This window comes from Agelaius tricolor, unplaced genomic scaffold (genome assembly GCF_023055355.1).
Source record: "Agelaius tricolor isolate 1412-34295 unplaced genomic scaffold, bAgeTri1.0.p SCAF_5, whole genome shotgun sequence".
Lineage (NCBI taxonomy): Eukaryota > Metazoa > Chordata > Aves > Passeriformes > Icteridae > Agelaius > Agelaius tricolor.
The window spans coordinates 34,900,410-34,928,064 of record NW_027269265.1 but is presented as its reverse complement, the minus strand read 5'-3'; the positions used below and the strand labels follow the sequence as shown (position 1 = coordinate 34,928,064).

The following is a 27,655-nucleotide window of genomic DNA, read 5'->3' as shown; positions in this document are numbered from 1 at the left end:
TAGGATAAAAATTGCAATCATTCTAACTAGAAAGCAAGCAAGAAAAAAAACTACCACAGCAGAAAGTCTCCCTCACTCTTCTCAGAAAAAAAAGGAAAAAACCCCCACAGCTGAAAAACCCAACACCCCTCCCCCATCACTTAAAGCCTAGATGGTTTTGAATATTAGTCAGGTTAAGCATGGTTAAAGGTACACACAGAACCTGAGTGATGCTTGGACACTCCCTTTCTCACCCTATCAAATGAGAAACAGATCTATTTTCAATCACTAATTACTAAGCCTACATGTTCTCAGCAAGAGCTGGAATGAATAGTTTATGGCTCATGTACTCACATAAGCAATGAAATTTGCAAATGCAAGTAAGCAATAAAATTCTTCGAAGACAGAACATATTTTGCCAAACCAAACAGCTGAAATGCTGTTCTCCTCTATTGTGCATCTATATCTCATTTGTGTTTGAAATCTGAGATGTACTTCACATGCATTTATGGGTTAGCACTACTGTTCTCCTCATGGCTGAGGCATTATACAGTTTATCTTCACATGCCCTACCGCTATATTAAAACCATACTTGAAAGATACCCAAGTAGAAAGAAGCAGTCTGTTCAGTCCATATCTTCAGTATGGAGTTGTTAATCAATATGTTATTATGCAACTTAATAAAACCAACAGCTGCAGGGATTACTTACACTTCTCTGATAAAAAAAAATCAAAGTATTGGCTCAGAGTATTATAACTTACTGTGGATATTTAATGAAAAATATCACTAATGACTATTTCTGAAGAACAGAGATGTGTGCAGCAAAGGAGAAACAATGAAGAACAGCGTGATATCTCCAAGTTACAAACTTTTGCTAGAAAATAGTGCAGAAAAAAACAACACACAATTCAGGAAAGAAAGTAAAGCCCAGGAATTCAATTTTGTGGTTTCATTTATAAAAAAGAAAAAAAGTAAGTCTGAAACTAGCCTGAAGAAATATTTACAATTATGTCAAAACAGTCACTACAGCAACCTGAAAAGCAAAACCCTATCAAGGAAGGAACAAAGCAGGACAATAAAACCATCTGGTTTGAATTCTGAACCAAACATTTTTACAGACCAGCTTGACAGTAAAATTTTTATACTAAGGCCAAAGATAAAAATAGGAGTCTTACTTATCCTACTTCATTGAACTTCCTACTTGAATGATTCCACTTTTAAAAACACTGGGCTGCTCACATAGACCTCTTGAATATAATGCTGATGTACTTCAGGTCAAAAAATTAAAGCTAAACTCCATCTGACCCCCTGTCCAATGCAGACCCTATATCCCAGAGTTTGGGTATCAATACCTAGCATTATATTCATGTAGCAGACAAATGTTCATAATTGACATTAATCTTTAATAAAGTTAGTTCTGACTTTGTGTTTAGATTTATTCACCTAAAGGAAAAGATGCTGTAAATCTTCAAAACACAGTGTTACCAGCGTATGTGGCAGATGATACTAGCATATCATACACAGAAAGTCATGTTTGCATTACATAGCCTTAACTAAAACCCCAAACATTAATTAGTGGCCGACTTCAATAAATTAATGAGTTTTATCTCACAGCTACATTTTACAGCAATGTGAACAATTCCATCACAGCTGATAGATTTTTGATTTTTAATCTAATTCCAAAAATTCCTATTCAACTCCTGTTTGAGATGAATACTTAGCAAATACATGAACAACACATGTCAACAAAATGGAACCACTCTTCCCAAATCAAGCAAAAGTCATCTAATGAAAGCCTCTGTGTCCTCCATAGGGGAAAAAACACAGGACTGAATCTCCACAAAACTTACTAAAATTCTGCTTTACTAGGAAGTGGTTAACAATTAATAGATGCAAGATGCATTTCAAGTGTTATTTCATTGGTAAGTTCCAGAACTGCAGGAATTCTACAGTAGCCTCATATATAATTTCTAACACTGCCTACATCTTTAAGTGCTTAACGGTAGCAATCTGACCTCGACTGAGATGACAAGATATCCAGCATCAGAGGAAATTCTGTAAAACTCACACACAAAAGCTGTGACAGTACAGTAAAATGCTTATAAGATGAGAGCCCTTTCTACTGCTGATCTGCTTACCTGGGTCCAGTTACAGCACCGTTCTGCGGAATACACGAATAGAGACAGCCAACATACACACAACCTGATCACAGGAACTTTACATATTTTTCAGTTTCTACCATTTCTAAACTCCAGTTTCTCATGCAGGACTGTTTGGTTCAGTAGTTTGAGCATGAACTGGCAGACGCACAGAAAACAGAAGACCCATCTTCTGTAATTATAGTCATTCTATCTGCAGGAAAATGTAGCAAAAACTAAAGCCATCAGAAGCATGGAACAGCTCTGCAAAACAGGCAAATCAATGACACAGACCATGTGAAACATCAGTATAGAAGGGAAAAGTCATATGTTGCCAGCAGCTGCCATGACCATTGGCTGAGTAACAGAGAACTGCACTTTTTAATTGCAGGCAGACACACTAAGCATATATGTACAAATACAGACTGAAGAGGTGAACAGGTTTCCATGTGTCATATGAAACACAAGACTAATCCAAATTCACAAAGCCTTATTTTGCCTGCCTGTAGAGATGTACTGCAGACCTCAAAAGACAGAAAACAGTATGAGCTGTTACTTCAATATTGCTATGCAATGTACAGAAGGAAAAATGCGTCACACTACATGCAGTTTTATTTACAAAAGGGTATGTATCTTAAGAACTAAAAGTAAGTAAATAAACCTTAAATTGCAGCAAGCCGTAAATCAGAGCAGCAACTTAAAGAGCACATCTTTTACAATTAATATAGAACTGGAAAGAACACTTGATTTTTCAGGCCAGCTCAAGTTTTACAAAACATCACTGTGTTACATACAGCATTATGGTGGTTCTCTAAATGGTTACAAACAACAATCCAGAAAGAGCACACATCTGACAGAAACCAGGCACAAGACAGTGCAAAGAGGGTATTTCCGGAATATCACCATACAGTGGAGCAACTGCAACTAACCCATGACTCATCAATTCACTAGCTACTTTTGGAGTCTGAATAGCTGAACAAGGATAACAACTACCATAAGACGTCTTCCATTTTTTTATTATATATCCACCACACACACATAATTTCAGAATTTCCAGATGCTGTTTCTCTGCATTTTAATGAATTGCAATTTCTATTCAAATGCACATACTATCTCACAGCAAATGAGTCATTCACCACTTCCTGGCATAATAATACAGAAATGAAAGTACTAAGTTGTATCTGCAGAAGTGAAATATGTACAAGTCTGTACAACATCCTGCTTAGTAGAAGATTAGTAAAGACCATATCCATTAAGATACACATTTTAGCAGTTACATGAACAAAAATGTAGTTCTAGTCTCTAAAGATTGAAAGATAAAATGAAGTTATAATTATTGATTTAAATAATATTTGAAAAACAGAAACTGAAAGCTGCTCACTGGAAAAAAGGAGGTGGTATTAGTATCAGTCTTTTAGTTATCCTGTGTGCATCTGTTAATTATTTATTTCAGAAAGTTACCATAAGCAGTCACAGACATTAAAAAATATTTATATAAAATTATAAAATAATCCTTCAGCAAAAGATTGGACCAGACCACTTCTAAAAATCACATTCAACCAATATCCCCTGATCTTATGAAAATCCAAACCAAGTTGATTCTGTAATTCCCTTGCAACAAGTAAATAAAATAATTTCTTAATGTTCTCAAAAAAAATGCTATACATATATACACATGACATGTATCTATATTACACATGTATGTCTTTAAAAACCCCCCAAAATATGAATACATCTCAGTAGTAAGAAATACTGGCTATAAAGCACTTAGATTCTAAACAGTTAAAACATTTTCTCTCATTAATATTAGTCATGGGTAAGCCTAAAGAAGAAATCCACAATTAAAGATACAGATGTTACAAAACTTGTAATATAAGCTATAAATTGTGGGGAAAACTATCCAACAAACCCACACAAGAGAAAAACCAGTAAAGAAGGACACTATGAAAGAATTAGATTGATCATGAACAAATAAATGCAATGTAATTACTACCTTGCTGGTAGACAAGACTGAGTAAATGTTTAAGCAGTGCTAAAGAAAAATTTGTTCTGCTTTCAAAAAAAAAAAAAAAGGGGCAGAATGACATTCATTTCTTACAATCATAAAGCAAATACTTCCTTTTCTCTTAGGAAGAACAATAAGATGGAAGGTAGGAAGAAACAATATACAGCTAGTGTTATTAACCATATCATGTCAGCAGATGCAGAGAACTCAATTCCAGATTGTTTCTTAAAGACAGCCTGCAATCCATTGAGAAGTACAGCTTGGATATTTGCCATTTATTAAAAATACTAACAACTAAAATTTTACATGATGGTCATTTGAAAACTGGAAATGGATCAGGCCAGCAAGAATGACAGCAAGCCTTTCAAGCTTAAGCTGCTATAAGTTTGTACCTTTAAGATTACTTTGAAATTTCATTCAATGAAATGGTGGGGAAGACAAACTTTTTCAAAAGAGCAATTAAAGTATTTCACGATATTCAGCATCTGTCTTACATTAATTCTTTCAGCCTACTGACAATTAGTAAGCACGTACGAAGTACAAAGTCTGACATGTTCTAAACTTAAGTTATGTTAATCCTTTGCACGTAAAGGGAGAATCTTAATAGCTTTAAGCAGTAACAACACAAAACAGAATGAAATCAAATTTTGTGCTAAGGAAAGCATAGAGTCAAAATGGTAAATACATAAGAGAGACCTTTTATTAGTCACATTACTCTCAGTAAACATGGAGAGCTCTCACTTTAACAAGGCCTTAGGAAGAATATGTGTTAAGTGTTCAGCTTCTAGGGTTAGTACTAGAAGAGTAACCTTGACTCTTTTATTAAAGCTACTGCAACAATCTGTTCCTAGGAATAACAGAAAAAGTTAAAAAAACCCAAAAAACAAATTTGCATACATCAGTAAAGTGAAGCCATATAAATAGGTCTGAACTAATTGTAAACCAGTCAAAATTCATCAATAATCAATACACAGCTGAACTTCAGTGTAGCATGCTTTCTTTTACCCCCCAGAAATTAATTGTACTGATTTTTATAGCTGTTTTGTTAATACTGGGGGACACACCACAAAAACAACTCCACAAAAAACTCCAAACAAAACCAAAAGAAAACCTCACTATTGGTCATACTCACTGTGGGCTGGAAACCTTTTTAAGATTAATCACTATATATTTTAGGCAGTCTATATAATAGGAACAGTCAAATTAGCCATAGTTTGTTAAAAATATTTGTCTTGATCTAAAATACAATTTTATGAAGGGTTTGTCCACCTAGATGTAAAGATCCAGATTATCTGGTAGTTATTGGCCTTTGAAAATTCCAGAAGTCAGACTGAGTTAATTAGCAACCTTATACTGTCCTGAAAATGTATTTTAAAGACACTTATCTACCTCGAAACAAAAAGTCTTCCAGTTAAGGCAGCAAATATAGTTAACCAAGAAAAGAAACAAACATTATAATAAGCAATAAACAAAAAAAATATTAAGAGTTCCAAATTTTGTTTTAAACGCCACTACTAATCTGTATTAATAATAGCTACTCCAGGTAGATTATTGTTCACATTACACCAAACAAAACAATAGTGAGGGAAAATAAGAGGAAACTACATTCCTCTCCAGCATTGGAAGGTTATTGTGTTCACATAATCAAGACAAAAAAAACCCAAAAACTCAAAGTAAACAAGACCGTCTAGCCAGCAACGGCAAGGCTAAGCAAAAATTAAATCCCTAGGAGAATTCAACTTAGTAACTAGACCATTGTAAGAATCCACAATTAAAGGCAGCATGGTAAGAGCTTGGGATTGGTTTTATTTCTTGACACCACCTCAAGTCATGCCAGAGAGGCTGCAGTCATTTGTATTACTCAGTATAATGGAGCAGATTTGATTTGATCACAAATAATAGCTTTAAGATACAGCTCTAATTAACGAGGACTGATGGTAACAAACCCCTAACACCTCTACTTATAGATTTTGGAAAACCTGTTTGGGTTCAACACCCATTTCAGTAGATCTTTCACGATATTGCAAAGGAAACGCTTTTTCAGTTTTACTGTGCAAGAGTGGAGAAACAGGGAAGATGCTTAAGTATAGTTTTAATTTAAGTCACTCATTAACAAAATATGACAAGGTACTTCTGGTAGGTCATTTACTTACCTCCACTTGCTGATTCTTGCTCTTCCCCTTCAGGAAATGTAGCCTGGCTTGGTAAGCTATTCCTAGAACGAGTGACTGACTCTAAGTGTGAAGCCCTTCCCAACAGAGATAGCTCATCTAGCACCTCTCCTTCTTTGGCTTCCAAATCAGATTTTGAAGTGGTTAACTGTTTTATGTTACCTGGTGCCATTAAACTATTTGGGTCATTTAAACAAGCTACAGTACCACTGTCCAGGCTTAACACTCTGGCACGATTCTTGGCACTGTTTGTGCTAGAAGTCCGTCGTGTAGATCTTTTTTTGCTAATTCCTTCAGAGCTAACGTGGGTTTTGTGAGCATTTTCAGAGTCTGTGCCCCCACGATCTTTAGAAACGTATTTGGTCTTTAAAGCACTGTATTTTCCCTCAGGAGACTGGCATGAATGGGAGGTGGTGCTGGAAGAGCTATCACTGCTGAACTGGTGAGCTGACTGCATGCTTGATGTCCTGCTCAAGTCACTTTGATCACTGGAGTCCTCATCGTGACAAAACACAGCACTGTGAGGTTTAGTACCAGATACACCTCGGAAGGAAACATATTCCCTGTGCCGACTTGAATCAAAACTACTAGCCCGCTTTTTTCCTGTCCTTCTCCGGCTTGATTTGTGGCTAGAGGCTGTTCGATGTATCAAACTAGAAGATTTTGGTCGGACATCTCCTTCTTTTTGTTTTCCACTAGTTTCTTTAGCAGCTCTTGAATCTACTAACACAGCTAGTTTCTCACTCTGCTCATCTCTTTGTTCAGCAGCCTTCCCATGCGGCCTGTCAGCTTGTGTAGTCAATTCATTGGCATGTGGGTTCTTATTGGCCTCTTCTGAAGCAGAGGCACCAAGACCTTTCTGGCTGTGCATCTCATCAGATGCATTAGAACCCTTTACCTCTTGAACACCACCCAGAGGACTCACTTCCACAGCAGTCCTTTCGCTACTAGTCCTTTTGTCAGTAGTAGAACTACTGTCATCCTCTGAGTTGACACCACAGTCTTTTTTCTTACCATCCTTTTCCTCTTCTCTAGGAGACTCCTCCTCGTGCTCTGACAATACACTTTCTATATGCGTTGAACTAGTATGTTCACTTTTATAGCTACTGATGGTGCTGTTGGTGTCACGATCAGTCCCGCTGCAGTAGCTTTCTGTTGAACCACTGCTTCTAGTACTCAGGCTTCTGAGACTGTCCATACTTTTGTCTGCTTTCAATGATTTGCTCTTCCCACTCTTAGTCAATGGTTGAGGGCTGCTACTTTTCAGAATGTCATCTAATTGAAAAACTCCTGAAATGCAAGAGTTCTCACCCAAAGACTCTCGGGATCCAGAAGGGGGTTTGGAAGCTTCTAACTCACTGACAGGATCTAGTCCTCGTTTTTGCTGATAGAGGGGGAAGTCATTTAGTGAAGCATCTGGAAAAGCAACAGCAGAGCTAGAAGTCCTTGGTACACCTCGAGGTCTATGATCCTTCCTATAGGAGTGAGAATGCAGAGTTACCAGCGAAGCTACTTCTGTGTCACATGCACCATTTTTAGACTGGTCCACAAGCTGGTTGTTCGAGAGGCACACTTTGTCACCGCTGTCCCTTGGCAAATCCTGTCCAGAGGACAATGAAGGTTGGATGGAGACAAATGAGTCGTTCGACACCAGACGAAAAAGCTTCCGATCAGTTGCCAAATCTGTTTGAGTACATATTTAAAAATAGTCATGTAGAATGTTCATGTAAGTCGTATAGCTTCCTTTGAAACTGTTAGTTTATATCAGACAAAGTAAATGAACTGGAAAATCCAACTGCAAATACTACAAATTTGTCACATTACCATTTAAAAATATTTTATAACATTTGGGCAAATCTGACAAGCCTTTTTTTAATAAAAAAAAGAAACCATCACTACCAGCTTATCCCTAGCAACTGATAAGACAAGGCAATTCTGACAAGTTCCCAACTTCCTCTATTGCTTATGTGTCTCAGACTTAATATTTTTACATATTCCAAAGTTTCTTAATTATAAAAGAGTACCCTGCCTTTCTTTTTGGTTTCTACATGCATTAAACAAACTTTAAAGTTATTAATGAAAACACAGTAAACTCTATTAACTCTGAAGTCACCAAAAACCCAGCAAGAATCACCTTTCCTACCAGATACCGAGTAAGTTCAGTTAGCAAAGATGCAATCACTGTCACAGGTCTTTTTGTACTATAACAAAACTACCTATGAAGTCACTGAGTTTTACTACCTCTACAAAAAAAAAAGGTGCTTTTGTTGTTAAAGCAAATCATGAAGATTTACTGTTAGCTCTTGGTTAAAACAATCATTCCTGTTACCCATCACAAGCAGTCTCCCATAAAACTGTCCATCTGCAGGCAGTACTAAAAATCAGGCTACTTTCCCTTTTGCTACTGTCACTAGCAGATCTGAAGGCTAAGTTGTCAAATTCCTGTAGAATATATCTGAATGCATGTAACTTAAGAGACTTCACAGTTACATTACTCAGCTGAAAGTTGCAGAACCCTGCTGCCTATTACAACAGCATGGCCATCTGTGATGCTCCATTCCAAACACACTTTTTGCACCGAATCACACAGTAATGATTGAATCATCCATCTAATGGTTCTAATCACCCACTAGTGATTAGACTGGCAAAAATGAAAGGTATTCTCAGAGTTAACTTCCTCCTAATCACCAGAAAATCGGCAAACAAAGATTTCCCTTTGGTTTTATGCTCTGTTTTAGTCTGAGCAGGTCTTTTCTGGACAATGAAGCTAAACAAAAAATTGTTTTGTTTTGTTTCAGAACACAAGCTAACAGTTTCCTTACATAGTAGAAAAAAAAAATGTAAATTAACCAAGCTCTGATAACTTGCATCTTGGAACCGGCCTATAGGTCTAAGAACATAGAGCTCTGTATGGGGTTATTTACTTTATAGAAAAGCTCGCCACAATTTCATTTGTCTGTACTCATAAGGAAAGCAAATTAATCTACAATGAAGTCCATTAACCACAGGCCACCTGTAGTCCAAGAGATATTGTCTAAAGAAATCAAGTTAGCTATCTTTCAGCAGTAAGGTGACAGTAAATATTTATTACCTGCTGGAAGATGTCAGAACAAGGAACACACAGTCAAAGAATAAAGTTATAAGCATTCAAATTATGCTTCTCAGAAGCTTGAGTAATTAAGAAAGGAAACAGGGAACTTCAAGATAGACTCCAAGAAAGGGTATCAGTAAACTGCATGAATTTATTTAGCATATTAAGCAAAGGGTTTTTGGTAACAAAACACCATGTTTAAATATGGAGAAGAAGAAATTTTACCTTGTTCTTCACTCCCTTCTTTACATAGGCTAGAACTCTGGCCAAGACTCAAACTGATATCATCAGAGGTCTTGGCAGTGTCAGTATCACCTGCAAGTTTTAAGAAAAAAAGAGTACTAGTGCTCAAAGTATTAACAGATACACCTACATTCTCAACTGTCATGGAAGACTGTTGCTTGTATTTCTTCATCTATAGGTAAGTAACAGTAGTTACAAAATTAGAATAACACAAGATTTCTTTTAGATATGAGTATTGTCTACTCTATTATCTTCCACAGAACTCAATGGCAATCAAGATTGGGTTTTTTTCCCTTCAAAGTGCATCTACTGGAATATTTCTTTTTTCAGGGTTGTCCATAAAAAAAGGGTAGACTAAGAAAATACTTCTAATGGTCAGAAAAGCAAGGAGGAAAACAAAATCAAGGTGACAAAAATTTGCATTCAATTTTTTTTTTGGCCTTATTATTGGCTGGATAAATTTAAAAGAAAATACTCATAATATGCAAAATTGTTATCTTTTCATCTTAGAGGAGTTCACAAGGGCTGGAAATTACTTCAGCTAAATGTCAAACAACAAGAAGTAATCAAGTCATTGATATGCAATACCAGAAGGGTAATTGGTTTCACTGAACTCAAAATACTAGAGAGAGGTCTACCCCAACCAACCCTTTGGCTCTGCATTTATAGGCAAATGGAAAAGCTGTCATTACATGGGAAGTAGACTATGGACCCCAGATTATTCTCTCCTTATGCTTTGGTTGTATCATTTGCATGTCCAAAAAAGACTTCCCCCAACTAGTAAATGCTATGTTTCACTCAAAAAAGAAAAATCGTCAAGATAGAGGGCAGACAGTATTTGGAAACAACACAGTAAACAACAGTGATCTGAAGTGCTTCTGCAAGGTAATTTAACTAGCTAAAAATCTCACCTTTGATGGTTGCTGCTGTTCCCAGACGAGATAACCCAGATCCAACCTAGAAACAGGAAATTATGTAAAAAGCTGTACACTTTCAGGAAATAAACAATTGTTATTTCCTATTAGTCCAACTCATGCATTTGCCTATACACCTAGGAGAGGTTTTTAAAGCCACAAAAGCATCCAGCAGCACAGTGCTGTAAAATTCTGACTATGTTTCCACTACAAAGAGATGAAAAGTCATATAATTAAGCATCCAAATACATCACAGCACTATTCAATTCAAAAGCCAGTGTTCATGGAGACTTTACTATGCTAATTTTAAAAAGTTTCTAATCTAGGAATTCTCCTGACATAATGTGGCAACAAAGTACAAGTGCAGTGTGACAGTAATAATTGCTGTTGTAAAACTTAACATTTAATGCCAGGATTCTGGTTGTCTAAAATGCTTAAAGAAAACATAATCTTAGTATAAAACTTATCCATCTTAGTATAAAACTTATCTGTTCACAAAAAACACCAAGCTAAATCCAAAAATTGCTCCCATGTGAAAAGATACATATTTTCCCAGTTAATTTCACATTCAATGGCAAACCAGCAGGCATGGTACCTGCTCATACAAAAAATTTCACCATTTAGGTTTGCAATCTACCTTTCTAAATATATCCTATAATCCATTGGAGATTACTTTGCAGAAGTGCTAAAGAGAATTTGGTCTTAAAGTGCATTTGCAGAAATGCTAAAGAGAATTTGGTCTTACCTTCAATAACATTTTCAATACAACCTCTCAACTACAAAGAGCATACAACAATGCAGGTGTCAGATAATTAAATCACTCAGAAATAAAATAGAGGAAGAGCACTCAGGCAAAATCCAAACCTATAATACATAAATATGATGGCCATTTGATTGATAGATGTATACTTACTGGGATGCTGTTTTCCAAAAATGCCTAGTTAAAATTACTCTGGGGAAAAGAGCAAAATTCTACTAGTTATTTTCTGTAAGCACAGCAATTTCAGGTAACCTGAAGATGCGTGCAGATCCTATTCAGCCATAGCACAGAAGAACAATGGCTTTATGTATAATCTGAAAAAACAGCTAAGAGCTTGTTTAATACATTTGCTTCGCAACATTGTCACACACACTTTTAGTAACTCATTTTGTCATGTTTCAACAGTTTTCCATTCAATAATATGTCACTGAATACAAATGCATCATCACAGGAAAGCTATTTCATACAGAACAACTGAACAGAACTCAGATGCTAACTGTTCATGCTCCCTTTTGATGCTGCACATTCAATCAGAGGACAAGTGAATACTAATTTTCTTAGAACAAATACACTATACTTTCTTTCACAGTAGCTTGAACTTCTTCACATGCTTTAATATTAAAACTGTTATGTTTGGAACATATTTTTTCCCAAGACCAGTCAAATAACTAGTCTGGGCATCATGTTTCTATCTTCCTACATGGACTATCACTTCCTATTCCTTTGCACCAGCAAATGCCTTCTCCCTTGAAGGAAAATCTCTTAAGAGTATCTATGCTGCATAACTGAGCTTGATTCAGATAAAACACCAGCATTAGTATACCACTGCACTTGGTTATCTACTGCTTGCTCAGAGAGCTAATTAGAAGAACATGATATTGTAATACCATGCCAAGGACTTCCATGTCATTTGAAGACAGGTTCTGTGTCTTTACCAGGATGCTGCATTGTTCATTATCAACATAACTGTACAGCCTGACCACTTCATCTACTTGTCCTCATGAAGGGTTGATAAAAACTAGCCACAACCAGCTAAATGTCACAAGCCAAACAGAAGGAACAGCACATCCAACACTATGGAATTTGAACACATAGACCTGGTAGACGTAATACGGAAACAGAGTAACTTCCCCAGTGAAATTCAAGGCAACTAGAGCATAATGAAGTTACATTAAAATGTAATAAAGCCACATTCTTCAGCACTTCCATCTGGCAGGACTCCCTATTTATTGCTTTCTTCCCAACCCTGCTGAACAATCAAGGAAGTGAAGATTTTGCAGAGAACATGCAAAAATTAAACAGTTTTAGTCTTTCCATTTCTAGCAGTTTATCTTTCTTTATGCTTCAGCAAACTAACTTTTTTGACCCCCAAATCTGACCTATCAGGAATAATAATCTGCAGAAAGCCATTCACAACTGCAAGAGATAATCAGCAGTGGAAATATTCTAAGATAATTTAACATAAGCTTCCTCAAATACAGCATTTAAATTTACAGATTAAGCTTTAAATAGTAGAAGAAACAAAAGTAAGGGAGGAAGACAAAGTTAGAACATCAGCATGAAGATACAGCTTGAGCTACCCAAAGGGACAAGGGAATCCCACTACCTTCTTAGTACTTAGCTCACCATACTCTGAGCCATTTTGATTTCTTAAATCAGAAGAAAGCTAACTGAGGAAAAGGGAACAGTTACTGATGGGACAGTAGGTTCCCTTTCAAAATCCAGCTATTCCTAATTTAAGTACAAGATGGGTTGAGAGCTACGCTGCTGGGAGAATGCAATGCCTTCCTAATAATGCAGTTACATACAGAAAAGAAAATTGTTTTTAATCTAATATAAATTACCCAAAACCCCCACAAAATAACAGGAAGAGGTTATCTACGGACTGCAAAGCCAACAATACTAAAGCAACAACTGTAGTAGCTTTAATTCTTACCTGGTTGTTTGGATCTATCCCAGCATAAGAATTGCGTGAACTACAGCCAACAGGGGGAGTTGCTTCTCGTATGAACTCTGACATCTCAATCCCTCCACCAGGATCACTGAAACATTAAAAAAAAAAAAAAAAATCAACACATTATCCCCACCAGTTAAACAAAATTTTGTCTATGTTGAGCGCATATTCAAAACAGATTTTCCTTTCTCAAAAATCATGGGCTCAAATATATCCCAATATCTTGGATGAACACTGGCTGTTTGACACAGGAAGCTCAGTCTGAGCCAGAGCACTCTATACACTCTCACAGAAACTGCTGCCCAAAGTCCACTGTCACCAGCCAACACAAACTGTGAAGACTTAGGCCCTACAAGGCATTCCAAAATGCTGACATTTTAAGTTCTCCCGGTCTTTATGTGCACATGTTACTTTTGGATCAGCTGTTCAAACATAACACCCAGAAATTCACCTCTAGAAGAAAATACTACATAGAACTCAGAGCATGGAAAGGCCTCTTGGTCCTTTCATTAGACTGAATCTGGGAGCAAAAGCAAGGATGGCTAATGAAGAAAGCCATATGTGAAAGCTTTTAAACATGCAGAGATATACAGGGTCATAGTATTTCTTCCAGGGATGCAAACCACATCTTTCTACTCAAAAATAACTTCCCTTCAGATACTTTACAGCTCCTACCAAGCAATATTTTGAGGAACAACACATATATCATTGCATCCTAGTGATCTCACCCTTTCAGGATTAATAACTATTGGTTTCAAAGTATTTCCTAGAGCAACACCATCAAATTGTAATTCCACAGAATTCAGCTTGCCAAAGGCAAATATTTTATGAAAAAAAAAAAAAAACAAGTTGGATTCATCCATTATGACAATGGGGTCTGAAGTCAGTTGAGGACTAAAACACAAGGATCCAACCCAGCACTGATTGTTAATTGCAAAGAGGAAGCAGTTGAGGTACTCTTTTTCCTATCCCACTAAAGTTCTCTTCAAGCACCTTGATCCAGGAGTATCTGCAGGGTAATTTGACACTGATCCTCTCTGCTTCTTCCCAGGTATGAACAACAGCTTCTCAACAATCAAATTCCAGCATTTTGCTTAAAGTACTCATGCACAATGCTCCTCCGTCAGACCAAATACACTAAAGACAAAGGCCCTCTGAAGAAGGGAACACAAATGGACAGAAGCACTGCAAGGCTTACTGAACAGACAACTAGTCTTATAGGAAAGTCTTACACAATAGGAACAACACTTAATAGGGTGGCCTGTGCAGGGCCAGGAATTGGAATCGATGATCCTGATGGGGTCTCTTTCATCTCAGCATATTCTGTGATTCCAATAGTTTCTGAAATACATGGACATCAATCAAGGATATTGTAAACAAACTGTCTGCACACTAAAGGACCTGACACATGATTCATCCTGCAGCACAACATGTTAAGCTGTTGTCATCTTGGAGAGGTGTACAGGCACAACTTTGGGAATCACTCTAAATAATATAAGAAGCACATGATTCTTCCTACATCAGAGATGACAAAAAAAAGGACAGTTTGAAGTTAAGAATATCTATATTCCTTCAGTAAAAATAAGTTAACTTAAAAGACAACCAGCCGTTAGCTAGCAGAAGAACTATGGTCCAACTCCAGCAAATTAAAAAAAGAAGTGAGAAGCCACCATTTTGTTACAGCTGAACAATGAGACAGGCATACTCTTGGAGATGGCTGTTTACAGAGCCCTCTCTGACCTAGTATTATCAATTATGCTAAGGCAGGTAAGGAAAATGAATTTTAAAAGAATCAGCACCAGCTTCAGCCAAAGCATTCCTTCTGTAAGCATCTTAAGAATACGTAAGGACATAACATGAATTTAAAGACTAAACTGAAAAATTCTCACAATGCTTAAGTTCGGCATACATTACAACGTCAACTGAAGATACAATAAAGAAGGCCTTTCACAAAAAGATGAAATTCCTTTCCTGTTTGAATAATTCATTGAGAAACATTGCATGTGATTAAAGTACATCTTATGAAGTAGAAAAATAAGTCATTGCAAATAAGCTTCCATGCATAGAACCAGGTCGTTAGCCAAAGAAGGCAGCAATTTTGTCTAAAACGAACCACCAGATATCAGCATAAGCAACAACAAAATCCATCACTGCCACTCTACTCACAGCTCCTATATTCTGTGATAGCACACACAAATGAATGAACAAAAGCTAGTAAAAAACATCAACAAATCAAGTCTGCAGGAAGAAGCAGGAAACAGATTTCTAGGATTGACCACTGTATGCCTAAATACCCAGACTTTTGCAACATCCAGAGTTCTTTAGGAGCTACTTGACACTAGTGCTGTGGCCAGGACTTCCTGATATGAAATTCTACCATCTGTTTCTTACAGTTTGCTGTCTTCATTCCTTAGGCAAGTGTTACACATTACAGTTTGCAAACAAAATAACTGCAGTGAAGTTACAACACAAATCAAGAAGACTGAAAAAATTACAGCCAGCAAGAGAGACTGCTGTGAAAGAGGCACTCAAAGATGACATAAAGCAAATTAAAACTACTGTTTCTAATTATCAGTAACTCTGAAGGAAAATTACTATCTGCAGGTATATCTCATCAGCATGTCAGAGACTAACCAAATGCATGAAGAGACCATAAGTCTACATGAACTCAGGTTTAAAATCTGACTTAGGTGATTGACTACAGAAATCTGACATTCAGACCAGAACTTCAAGGGGTAATCAGAAATAAGTTTCTTTGATTTCTGGACAAAGCAGAGGAAGAGTTTTATTATCTTTTGAAAATCATCATCTGTCCTTAATGTCCAATAAAAGAGTAGGGTAACTAGTCAGGAGGCTGCTGTCGAAATACATAAGAACCACGGCATGTACTGCAAATGCTAGATCACAACAGATTCAAGTATTAAGAGAAATTTTCTTCCAAGCCTGAGTCACTAATGATAGTCAAAAATAAAAACTAACTCCAAACTCAAGAACATGTCTGCCAGCCACAGAAAACTGCAAGGAGAATAAATAGCAAAGGCAACAGTCTTTGAGAGAGATGACCTTTTCCAAATTTTATTTGCTCAAATTTAAGTAGACCGTAAATATTTCAAAGATGCAACATTTTCCAGCTACTAGCTTTACTTGGTAGAAGTAGACGTGAAATTTATGTAGCATCATTATTACAGGTGCTGATGGAGATTAGGAACACCAGTGTCACCAGATGAACACTTTATGACACTTTGAACCATAACAGCCACTGACAAGAAGCTATACTCATATATCCAAAAAAAGATTGACTTAAGTGCTTTAAATTATTTATGTGGGTCCACTGATACCCAACAAAGATCATGCTTGCACTGCTTCTATATTCCTATGAGACCAAGAGCCTCTATCCCCCCCCCACTTGCTTTCATGAAACCTCACACAAACATTACCATACTAACACCTGAAGTACGAAAACAGCAACTCACGTTCCTTTCTCTAAATTAAGACTTTCTTTCAAAAACATTAACTAGAGAATTTCAGCTTTAGAAAGAGGAGAGAAAAAAAATAAACAAGGCATTTCTAAAGGAATAGTAAGTTGTTCTTTGCTTAAACATACCAAAGTTTCATGGAAAGAAACCCCCATCCACAAACCACAATTAACTGAAGATAAATGAGCAGTTCAAGCAAGCCCACAAACGACAGCATATAATTTGTTAGATACCTGAAAGCACCACTTGGATGATAAACATCTTCAGAAAAAAAGAACAGCAGTTCTTAGAAGCTAAACAAAATCCTGAACACAACCACTGCTTAATCCTGCAAAGAAATATACTAAGATTTCTATCTAAAGTGCTCTCCATGACTGTATATGTGGCAGGGAAACAACTCAAGGATGGCTTTGCAAACTATACTATATGCATATCTATTCAGTATCACATGCTGTAGCCTAAGCTATCAAAACTAATATTCTGATTATGCAAATATTTTAGATAGTATCTCTGCTCAGATCTCCCCTATATCCACCTTGGATTAGGGGAGCAGAGTTTAAAAATCAGAAAATCCTACACACACATTCTCTTCCCCGACCAGTTTGGGTTTTTATTAGTGTTCCAATTTTAACTTGCTAAGGAGGTTACAGCTCAATATTAAACACTCATTCTACATCCCATCTACTGGTTTGAATGCTACCCCAGAGTTCTTGTCAGCTTCCAGGCAAAGATTAGTGTATACTGTACATCCCACTTACCAAAAAGTAACTCCGTAATTTCTGCATTGACCTTGTTCCCAGTTCTAGTTAAGAGACCTGAAAGTGGGAACAAGGATCATATAAAAGTTAATGAAACTTTAGTTGGCAAGCAGGACACACAGCATTAAACTAACCTCTACTTCTGAGCTCACAATGCTTATAATGTAGTATCTCGTCCCATGTCAAGTGCTCCCTACAGACAAAACAGAACTGAAACAACCAGAAGTAATTCACAACACTAGCAGAAATTCCCTTACCAACTCTGGGCCCGTTTTGGAAGCAAAAGCTACATAGCAAAAACACCAAACAAAAAGAAAAACCCCTCCATAAACAACTCAGACAAAATGCCTAAAGGTCACATCTAAAACATGCATCACCAAGGTTGCATGAGAAAGAACAGACCACTAGTTTACTTCCATGAATTTTATTAAGCAGAGTAAGCATTAAGATACAATTAGGGAAGCAGCCTGCCAAAATACCTCAGTACAGTGTTGGTAAGGTATAGGGTGATCTAAACAGAGTCACAATTAATATCAGCAGCTTCAGTTGCCAAACACATCATGGAAAACAGGTCAGGTTTATAAAAGATTGATACGAGAAGTTACTGTATATCAGCTTTAGAGGAATCTAAGACATCGTTTTTGCCAACAATACCTGAGCTGAGAGAAGACCCGCAAGAACCTACGACCACGAGGAGCTACCCCATATATAGACGGGAATGTCCTTTTACTTCTAGGCTTATCATTTTAAAGAGCAGCAGTTGAACACTTCATCTCTTTAAAAGCATCACAATAAATACACTCAAGAGGCTTCTTTCAACCACGTTTCCTTAGTAAGACACACAATCTTTTAAGAGTCAGGACATACAAATCATCTCTCTTTCAAAACTACTCATGGCTACTAGTACCGGAAACTCAGAGACAAGAGAAAGGCCATCTCTAAAAGCTAACAATTCAAGGTTGATTTATTTCATGCAGTTTAACTTTTAAGATGGTCTCAAATTATCTAAGGCAGGCAGAGGCTTTGATATTAGAGCTCATAACATCCATAGTCTGATCAAACTGGTCAAGCCAGCCTTGTTGATGAGTCATCTTTTACTCTTCTTTCTCCAAATAGTCTGGTCAGAGGAGGAAAACCTCTGGCATTGTTTTACGATGGCTACAAAGGAGATCTCTGGAAAGGAATCACCTCCTATTGACAGTACTTGAGAATCATTATCGTCATTACTGAGCACAACATTTCCAGAATTTCCAAATTCACAGGACAGTATTCTCCTTGAAAAGACTGACTGGAGTCAAGCATTGTATCCAACTCCTGGTTTTGCAACACTAAAATTGCAACCCAATCAGACACTCCTCCTGGTGAGGAAAGAATTAGCATGTAGTATGTGGTCTTTGACAGCTAGATTTTTAATACTACATCTACTACTGAAATTAGATTACTTGTACTAATTATGTTCATTAAACATTTAGTGACCTAATCGGCTCACATTTCCCATGCTATTGTTTCCAGCATGTTCAATACTGCTCTTGAACTCGTTTGGGGGAGGAACTAGGAAATTATTGTGAATGCATTATTTCAAACCTAACACATAAATAAGCCTACTTTTCAAGACCAGACTTAAAACCATCTTTCAGAACCACAGAGCTCTGTATCTACATTCCCTAGTGTTTAATGTCAATCACAATTCCAGTTACACAGCTGATGAAGACAGGACCAATTAGTCATTTGAAGCAGGATGCAAAATTCAGCAGACAACTTACCTGGGCCCATTGCTGTCTTTCCTCTTCACTGAAACACTGCTTTGTTCTGTTTTTGCACCTCTGTCCATATGCTCACTGGCATTCCTCTCCACAATTTCTCCCTCATCCAGTGCCCTGTGCAAACGGTAATTCACCATCTTCAAAACGATAAAGAGAGCTGCTATCACTGGGCAGTAGACAGCTACTATCATCATGGAAGAAGGAAGAGCCTTTCAAAAAAAGAACAAGAAAAAGTTAATGAACACAAGGTCAGATATCCATAAGAACACTCCCTAGATTTTAACTGTTTGTTTCATGAAGAAAATATGATAATTCTGAAAGTTACACTACCTACAGCCAGTCTTCATGTGAAAAATGTTAAAAGTCTAGCAACACAGAAGAAAGAAAGCGTTGCACTAGCAAAGATACTAAATCACCACAGCATTGTACTAAATAAACTAGTTTGACTGAAGCTTGAGAACCAAGCTCAACTCTCACTCTCTCCTTCTATACATTTGCAATGCAAGACCTAGACTAGGAAATTTAGAGCTAGCATGTGTGAGATATATATTTTTAATTGCTATGAGTAGAAAAAAAGGGGAAGATTTTAAGCACATAAAAAACCAACAAAGCACGGGGTGAGATCTTATTTCAGGGCTAGTACACAGCATCAAGTCCATTTCAGAAAAACTTGATGCACGTTTGACAGCATGACTGGACAGGAGAAAATCTGCATAGATACCAAACATTGGTGTTTTGACTTCACTTGTCAGCTTCCAACAGCTACTGCTGCATGACAAGACACTGATCAGTCACAAAAGCCAAACTGTTTCCTACTTGCATACATAAAGAGGTTGCTCACATGTGTGACTCACACACTGCACAGCAGAATCCAACCTGCAAGACCACAGGCAGCAAAGATTTGTGCTAGATCATTGTATGCCCATGGAAAGGTAGTCAACACATGTTCTGAAAAAAATTTTTAATCTGTATGAAAGGCGGCCAGAAGCCACATTAAAAAAACCCCTCAGTCCTGAACACAACATTTGAAATTCTGCTCTAAGCTAAGAGTGCAATGCATGCAGCTCTTGCAGAGGTAAGTAAGGCTTTCACAAATCAATCACTTCAGCAATAGGTATTGACAAAGTCCAGCCTGACACCTATTGAGGAGAAGTGTTCGAAGTACTGGTTAAACTTCAGATTTCACTTCAATGCATTCATCCTTCTAAAACACTTTATTTGTGTTTTTAAATTTTGCCACTTCCCTAGGCAGTGATTAAACAAAATGAGATATTAAGTCTCAGTATTCATCCAAAATTTGACCATTTCCTTTACAAAAGCAACAAAAGTTTAGGTTGTGAAGTATTTCACTGCACCACTATCCTTTACCCTGCTCACAGTGTAGTTTGAGATATACCTCCAAAATATAAAAATACACACGGACATATGACAATCAGGATTAAACATCAGATATCCAGCTTGAACATTAATGTACTAAATGAGTAGAACAAATGAGCTGTCTTTTTAGACCTCACGGCTGAAGGACAATTCCAGCTTATTTTCCTATCTCCCTAGAGAGACCATGGGAAGGGAAGAGTCATCATTGATAAAAAAGCCCCAGGAACATCTTGCAGAGTCAAAACAATGCTCAGAGTGGAAGACAGCAATGCCTCTCTAACCAGTGCATAGAAACATTTTGAGCCGTCTAAAATTGACTGGCTGATAACACAGTGTAACATTATGCAATGTAACAATCTCCTACCTAAAACTACTGCCCTGAATCCTAGAAGGATTTTAAGCATAACTTAACCACAGTAGTCAGCCAAACAATTTTAAAGGACTCAACCCGGTCATATGTGCTGAATAGAGAGGCCTACTTTTCCTTTTCTCTACTCATTTCCCCTTCTGACTCTTCAAGATGCCCCTGGAACTTTGATCACCATGATGACTCCTTGTAACTTAGGAAGATATTCCTCCAAAACAAGTCAAGTCTGACAACCATCATTAACACCTACCTTTTCCTCCAAAACAAGTTAAGTCAACACTGAATATAACATTTGAAGTAAGCCAGGCCAACTAAGCTGAAGTTTGCTAAGTTTTATTTTGTATGCTGAGCTGAAGATCACCATGATGAACAGAGATTCACTCACCGAGCACCAGCTAAGGAGGAGAAAGAGGAAACCAAGCTATTTAAAACCAGCATCAATAAGCAAACAGGATCCACAATGATATGGCAACCCTACAACCCCTGAAGCCATGCTAGAATGGTTTCCTCAAGAAATGAGGTGCCTCCACTTCCAAAAACTTCAGAGTCGGTTTCCTGCCAGCCTGTTAACTTTGGGAAAATGCATGAACTTCCTGTACATGCTAGGCAGTCTGCTACCTCATCACACACAGCTTCAACTTTCCTCTCCTCTATAATACCCAGTGCTCAGGAGGCATTACCAGAAGAGCCAGACTAATGCTAGATAACAAAAGCTAGAGTTACTCCATAAAAGATGTGCCTCTACTTTTCTGTCTAGAGAGCTCATCAATTTCTTGCCTCTACTCTGTCAGCAGTGAGGTCACAGTATATTCGGGTTATCTTGCAAAATCTACACTTCCAGTTTTTCAAAGGAAAGCTTTAAGAACAAGTACCGAAAAAAGGCAAAACCTCATGTAACTTACAGCAAACCTCACAGGGAATTCAAACTTTTTCCTCATACCCTGTTTTCACAGGATTGCAGAAAAAAATTTAAAAAGCTAAGGTAACTGATTACCTTTTCTTCTTCATATTTGTAGTAGGTTTTCATCTCAGAATAGGGTATATATTCTGGGAATAGAAGGCATTTTAGCTAGCTTAGCCTGCCATATGAAAACACTTGACATCAAGTATCATGCTGTGGTGCAGCACTGCCACCCATGGCACCAGCAACTTGTCTGCAGCACAGCCTCAAGAGGAAATTTACTGCAGCCTAAGCTAAACCACTTGCAACTTCTGTTTTTCTAAGCCAAACTTCGAAGCATTCAACATAAATTTGGGGTCTTCTCTCCACAAAACAAATCAAGTTAAAGTGAGACTTCCATTTCCAACTGTGCTCAGCACTTTACCACATTTGAGGAGAGACATGTTTGTCACCAGCATCCCATGTGATCCCACCTTCAGGACTGGAATACAAATCTGAGTCATAGAAATTTCCCACTAGATTACATCTTAAAATCAAAATAATTTCAAATACTAAAGCATTTTACTTGAGCCCAGCACACTAAAACCTTCAGGCCAGAGTTGTTACTAGACACCAGTTGGCCACAAGGCTACAGCTGCAACAGTATTTCAGAGAACACCCATTTTTACTGCACATTTCTACTCACTTGCATTAGCACCAAAAGAACACATACTCCACAGCAGTCATCACAACAGAAGCTCTTGTACAATATAAAGAGCTAAACAGAACCATATAAAAACTGTGTGCTTTTAATTATGTTCTGTTGAAAACTTCAGTTATCTAATTACTGAACAAACCCAACTATTAGATAAGTTCCTACCCAAAATTATTTCTCTGAATCTTAAAGGGAAGCTAAGTAGTTCTCTCAAATATGGGGGGCGGAGAGAAGGACACTGATTTTCTACCACCTTTCCGACAAGTTACTTTCCAAATTTAGATCTTTCAAGTGAATTTAACAAAAGCAAGATATTCATATGGACAAAAGTAAGATACAGGAAGGCATAGTTAAGGAGGACTATGTCTTCTGAAACCTCCTGGCTCTTAAATTAGCTCACTTGTATCACAACACACCTTTTCTAAAAGAGTAGGTAAAAAAAGGTTTAAGCACTCCTAGATTCCAATGTTCAAAATAGAAAAGAAACCTCCCACCATCACTTCCAGCACTAAAATATTTCCATTCAAACTACAGAAGGTCACTGTATCTCAAATGAATGTTTCCAGCACATATGTGCCAGGAACCAGAGGAAATTTCATTGATTACAGGCTGTACAACATCCTTACGAACAAACTAACACTATATGGGTCCTACCTAATCTGATTACCTGGCTTTAGCTAGGCCCCACAGATGTAACAAAAATTCCAGATTATCTTCAAAAAATAAATGCATTACTATGAGTGTTTTTAACAGATAAGTCTTCAAAATAGAACCAGATTACAGATCCCTACATAAAGGTGTTATCACATAAACATTAAGAAGTAAGTCATCTAGTAAAAAGAGTTAAAAGTACAAGTATTTTGAACCCAGTATTTTATAGAAACAGTTTTACTGGAGAAGACGACGAATCAGGAAACAACATAGTTTAGTCCTTAATTCTTTTTTATGGACAGAGCCCTTAAGAACTGCCATTATCCGGAAGAAAGTTCAGTCACAAGTTATCTAGTTTTTGACCAAAACCTCAAAGAATACCACTGAAACTTGAGTAGCAAGAGACTGCAAGTGTCTTAGAACAATATGGCATATCAGGAATTGCTATCATAAATTTAATTTCAATTATTTAACATCTTAGTTTAAGAAACAGGACATATTTCAACAACTTCAGTGGAAAAAACTTCCACGTGAAGCTACATTTATATGACCTACTTCTATAACTATGTACACAAGTCAGGAAATTAAGTGAACTGTTGACTAAACGAGCTCGACTTTGACAGACAAGTTCTGTAGGTACATGCGAGCCCATCACCCCAAGCAAGGTACAGTCCTGGCTCCTCTTCAGTCACTGGCAAAATTCCACAAGTGCCAGAGCCAAGACTTCACCCCCTCATGCACACGTGGTGGGGCTGAAACAGCATTCCGACTAGGGGAAGTGCTTTGGCAGCCTCCTCTCTTTCCCCTCCCCCCTGCAACACTGATGCATCACATTGGCCTCTGTATTCAGGGTATTTTTTTCAACTCTACCACTAGATTTTACAAAGTGATTGGACAGCTTCCCCATATAGAAAGCACATTTTCTTCTCCCAATTTCAGCTTTGCATTAGAGTAAAAGCAGGGATCAGCTCTTACAATAGAAAGGCACATCAACAAGCACAGCTGAGTCTGTTACTGAATACAAGTACACAAACAGGATAGACTTAACTAGTCCAGAAAGCAGAATTTTTGTATGTGTACTGCCAAGCCACAAACGCAAGAACACAGATTTCAAGCTGCTTCCCTAAAGCAGGCATAGCTTACTCTAGACCCCAGGTCCTTCATTATTGACATATTGACTTTGCAACACTTCCAACAACCACAGTTTAACTGTACACACAAGAAAAAGTATCCAGATTGGCAAAAAAGGTACATTTAGGTATACACTGTACAGTGTACAACACTCACTTGCACACGCTTAAGCTCAGAAGGCAGATGAGGGACCAAGGAAAAAAGGTTGGTAATTGAATTCTAATGTTAGTTTTTCTAAGTTGATTTGTACCACACATTAAATCCATCAACCCTAACAGTACAGGCATACACATACAAAGGAACACACAGATTTATGGCATTACTTTCTGACCACAATCATTACCAGATTCCATTCTGAAAATACCAGAGCAACAAAACAAATGCACAGAAAAAAAAAAGAGCAATGTTGGATGCACTAAACCAAGTCTTAGAGCAGTAAGTGCACCTAAATTCCCATATCCTAGTGCATTTTATTCCTGCTGGAGGTTAAATAACATTTGGGGGGGGGAAAGTGATTAGCCTACTGTTAAATGCATTAAAAGGCAGCTACAAGCAAAATTCTTAGAGGATACTTTTGTATTTTGTCTTTGTTGCTACAAACAACTTGGAAATAACTACAGTTATTGCTGATCCAATGCATAAAAGCAATGCTATGATCTTGTAATTCTTTACATGGGGAAGTTTTATAAGTAATACAAAACCTATCAGCAGTCTTTCTATAGACCTTGATTTTTTAAACACACAGGGTTGTCTGCCAGCAACAAGTCACTTGAAGCTAGTTTAGAAACTCCCTCCTACACACCAGTGAGCCATGCTCAGAATTCAGATTACAATTACCTAAGACTTTTTAAGCAAGTTCTGCTTATTTATGTATGGCCTACAGCAATGCAACACTTATTGCATTTTATTCTGAAAAAGAGCTTACGAGATGCTAAAGGGCTAAGATGACCAACACAGTTCTGCCTGTTTAGTTTATGTCTAGACAACACTTAAACTGTAGAGGGTGGAAAGAGGGAAAACGGCCAAATATGATTCAATCTCCTTTAACTTGTGACTAATCTCCCTACTTATTCTCAGGGAAGTTGGCACTTGTTGCATCTTTAACTTGTCCAGAGCTATGAAGCAAGAGAATTTCTCTGACCTCAACAAAACCCAAAGCAGCTTGCTGCTGTCTGTCTTTTCCCTTTATACAGGAAAACTTATTTAAGCAACACTGAAGTGTACGCCATTCTATGGGTAACTGAAGCCTACCTACTGCTCTAAGAGCAGCAGGAGACTCAAATGCTGGCCCAGATTTCACATTTGTCAATTTATTAAAAAAATTGTAAAGCTATATTTGAAACCAAAAGGTGTCTCCTCTTCCCATATTGTGCAGAACTTTCAATAGATACAGATTCATAGTTCTCATACAAAGTATCTGCTTAGTTAAAAGTTTTATCTAGCTGTTCTCATGCAACTTCAATTTTAAATGCAATTTGTCTCAGCCTTTAGTTTCCCTGCCAGCAGCCCAGAAGTTTTCAAACAAAAAGCATTAGAGCTGCTTTTTCAAGACACTGTAAAGTGAATTAAAAACCATAAAGTTGTAACCTTCTTTTCCGCACTAGCTATTTCTTAGTATGAAGTGTCTCATACTGCAACCTTACAAATTGCTTTTAAACAAAGCAAATGCCTGACCTCAGAGCTCTCAATTTCTGCAACTGCACTTGCATATGATTTTATCTCCAACATTTCATTCACTAACTACATTTTCACAAGACAGCATCTACTTTAGGTTGTCACAGCATCTGGCAATCTTGCAAACGATGTTCTACCTCATATGCACAAAACTGGTCAAATACACATATGAACACACTCTTCTATTGAAAAACCCAAAGTAAACTATTAGCATTTCATAAGTTAAACACAGTTTACACAGGGAAAAAACTACTACCCAACAGGAAACCACCCCCTTTTCTTGTATCTGATCACACCTCTCCTCTATGTGCTTTTAAGTCCAAATGTCAAGAAAGTTTCTAGGTTTAAAGGTTAGTATTTTAACAGCTTTGACTGAAGTGTCAGTTACAAAGATATATAGGACAAGAATTCTCACAAACCAAGTACACTGAAATCTGGACACAAACAAAAAAGCCAGACGAACTTCTTGTCGATAACACACAATACAGATACACTGCCAGCCAACACACCACACTACAGCCAATTAAAACTTTTAGGTTATGGAACCACATCCCCCCACCAGACTCAAAAGTCAGAAACTGATATTGCTGCCTGTCAGAAACACTGGCTAAATCTGACAGTTCGTGTAGAAGCTGCTTTTTACTGACCTACCAGGAGATCAGCAGCGAAAGCTGCCAGAGGTATTTCCAATTTTTAAGGAAAGTAAACAGAAAGACGCAGGCAAAGTGCCAGCGCCTATAGCCCCGCCGCGCCCCGATAGCGCCCACCCACAGATTCCCAGGAAAGGGGTAGATACTCCCGAAACGCCGCAGTCCCGATGGCGGGGTCGGGCCCGCTCCCAGCGCAGGGGCCCGGGGCCGTTCCCGGGGCCGCGCCGCGGGCAGGGGGCGCGCGCGCGGCGGCCCCTCCCGGCCCTCCCCCCCACTCCGGGCCCCGCCAGGGCCGGCCGAGCCCCGGCACAGGCCGGGGCTGCGCTCACCATGTACAGGGTGAAGGGGAAGCCGAGCAGGAAGAGCCACAGGTAGAGATGCAGCGCGTTGACCCCCGCGCCCTGGTGCGGGTCCTGGTACCAGCCGCCGCTCAGCGCCGCCCACACGCCCTGGCGCAGGATCTGCAGCACCTGGGAGCCCATGGCGGCCCCGCTCCGCCGCGCCGCCCCGCTCTATCCGCCCTGCGAGCCCGGGCAGAGCCGCGCACCGCCCGCGCTCCGCGACAGCCGCAACCGCCGCCGCCGCCGCCCCAGCAACGCCGCCGCCATCTTATGTCCGGGCCCGGGCCGCCCGCCCGCCCCCGCGCCGCCGACGGACCGGCGGCCCTTGCGGCAGGGGACGCGCGCCGCCGCCGCCGGGGGGGCAGCGCTGCGCCTGCGCGCGGCCTGCCCGCAGCCCCGCCCCCGCTGCCCGGCGCGGCCCGCGCAGCGCCCCCTGGCGGCCCGGCGCATAGGCCCCGCCCCCGGCGGCCCGCGGGGCTCTCGCCTTGTGCGGGTGCTGTGGGACGTGGGGACACGGCCCTCGGAAAGGGCTTCTTCAGTTGGGTTAGAAAACACTGCCGAGATCATCGAGTCCAAGCTATGACCAAACACCACCGTATCAACCACACCATGGCAC

The 27,655-nt window shown here is 38.7% G+C and overlaps 1 protein-coding gene across 9 annotated transcripts in view; it reads right to left on the bottom strand.

The window, feature by feature from the left end:
* Positions 1 to 27,385, bottom strand: part of PCNX1 (pecanex 1) — an 89,783-nt gene extending 62,398 nt beyond the window's left edge. For 8 of the 9 annotated variants that reach the window (XR_011679224.1, XM_071427202.1, XM_071427204.1 and 5 more), the window contains exons 1-6: positions 27,028 to 27,385; positions 19,254 to 19,462; positions 13,239 to 13,344; positions 10,540 to 10,585; positions 9,611 to 9,700; positions 6,277 to 7,977 (exon numbers count right to left, since the gene is read on the bottom strand). Coding sequence is in view for 8 of the 9 variants with exons in the window: in XM_071427202.1 (XP_071283303.1) it covers positions 6,277 to 7,977; positions 9,611 to 9,700; positions 10,540 to 10,585; positions 13,239 to 13,344; positions 19,254 to 19,462; positions 27,028 to 27,180 (2,305 nt within the window). In the remaining variant the exon portion in view is untranslated. Of the gene's footprint in view, positions 1 to 6,276; positions 7,978 to 9,610; positions 9,701 to 10,539; positions 10,586 to 13,238; positions 13,345 to 17,490; positions 17,548 to 19,253; positions 19,463 to 27,027 lie in introns of those variants that run through there. The other variant, XM_071427209.1, reaches the window with a different exon arrangement.
* Between the last annotated feature and the right edge of the window lie 270 nt (positions 27,386 to 27,655).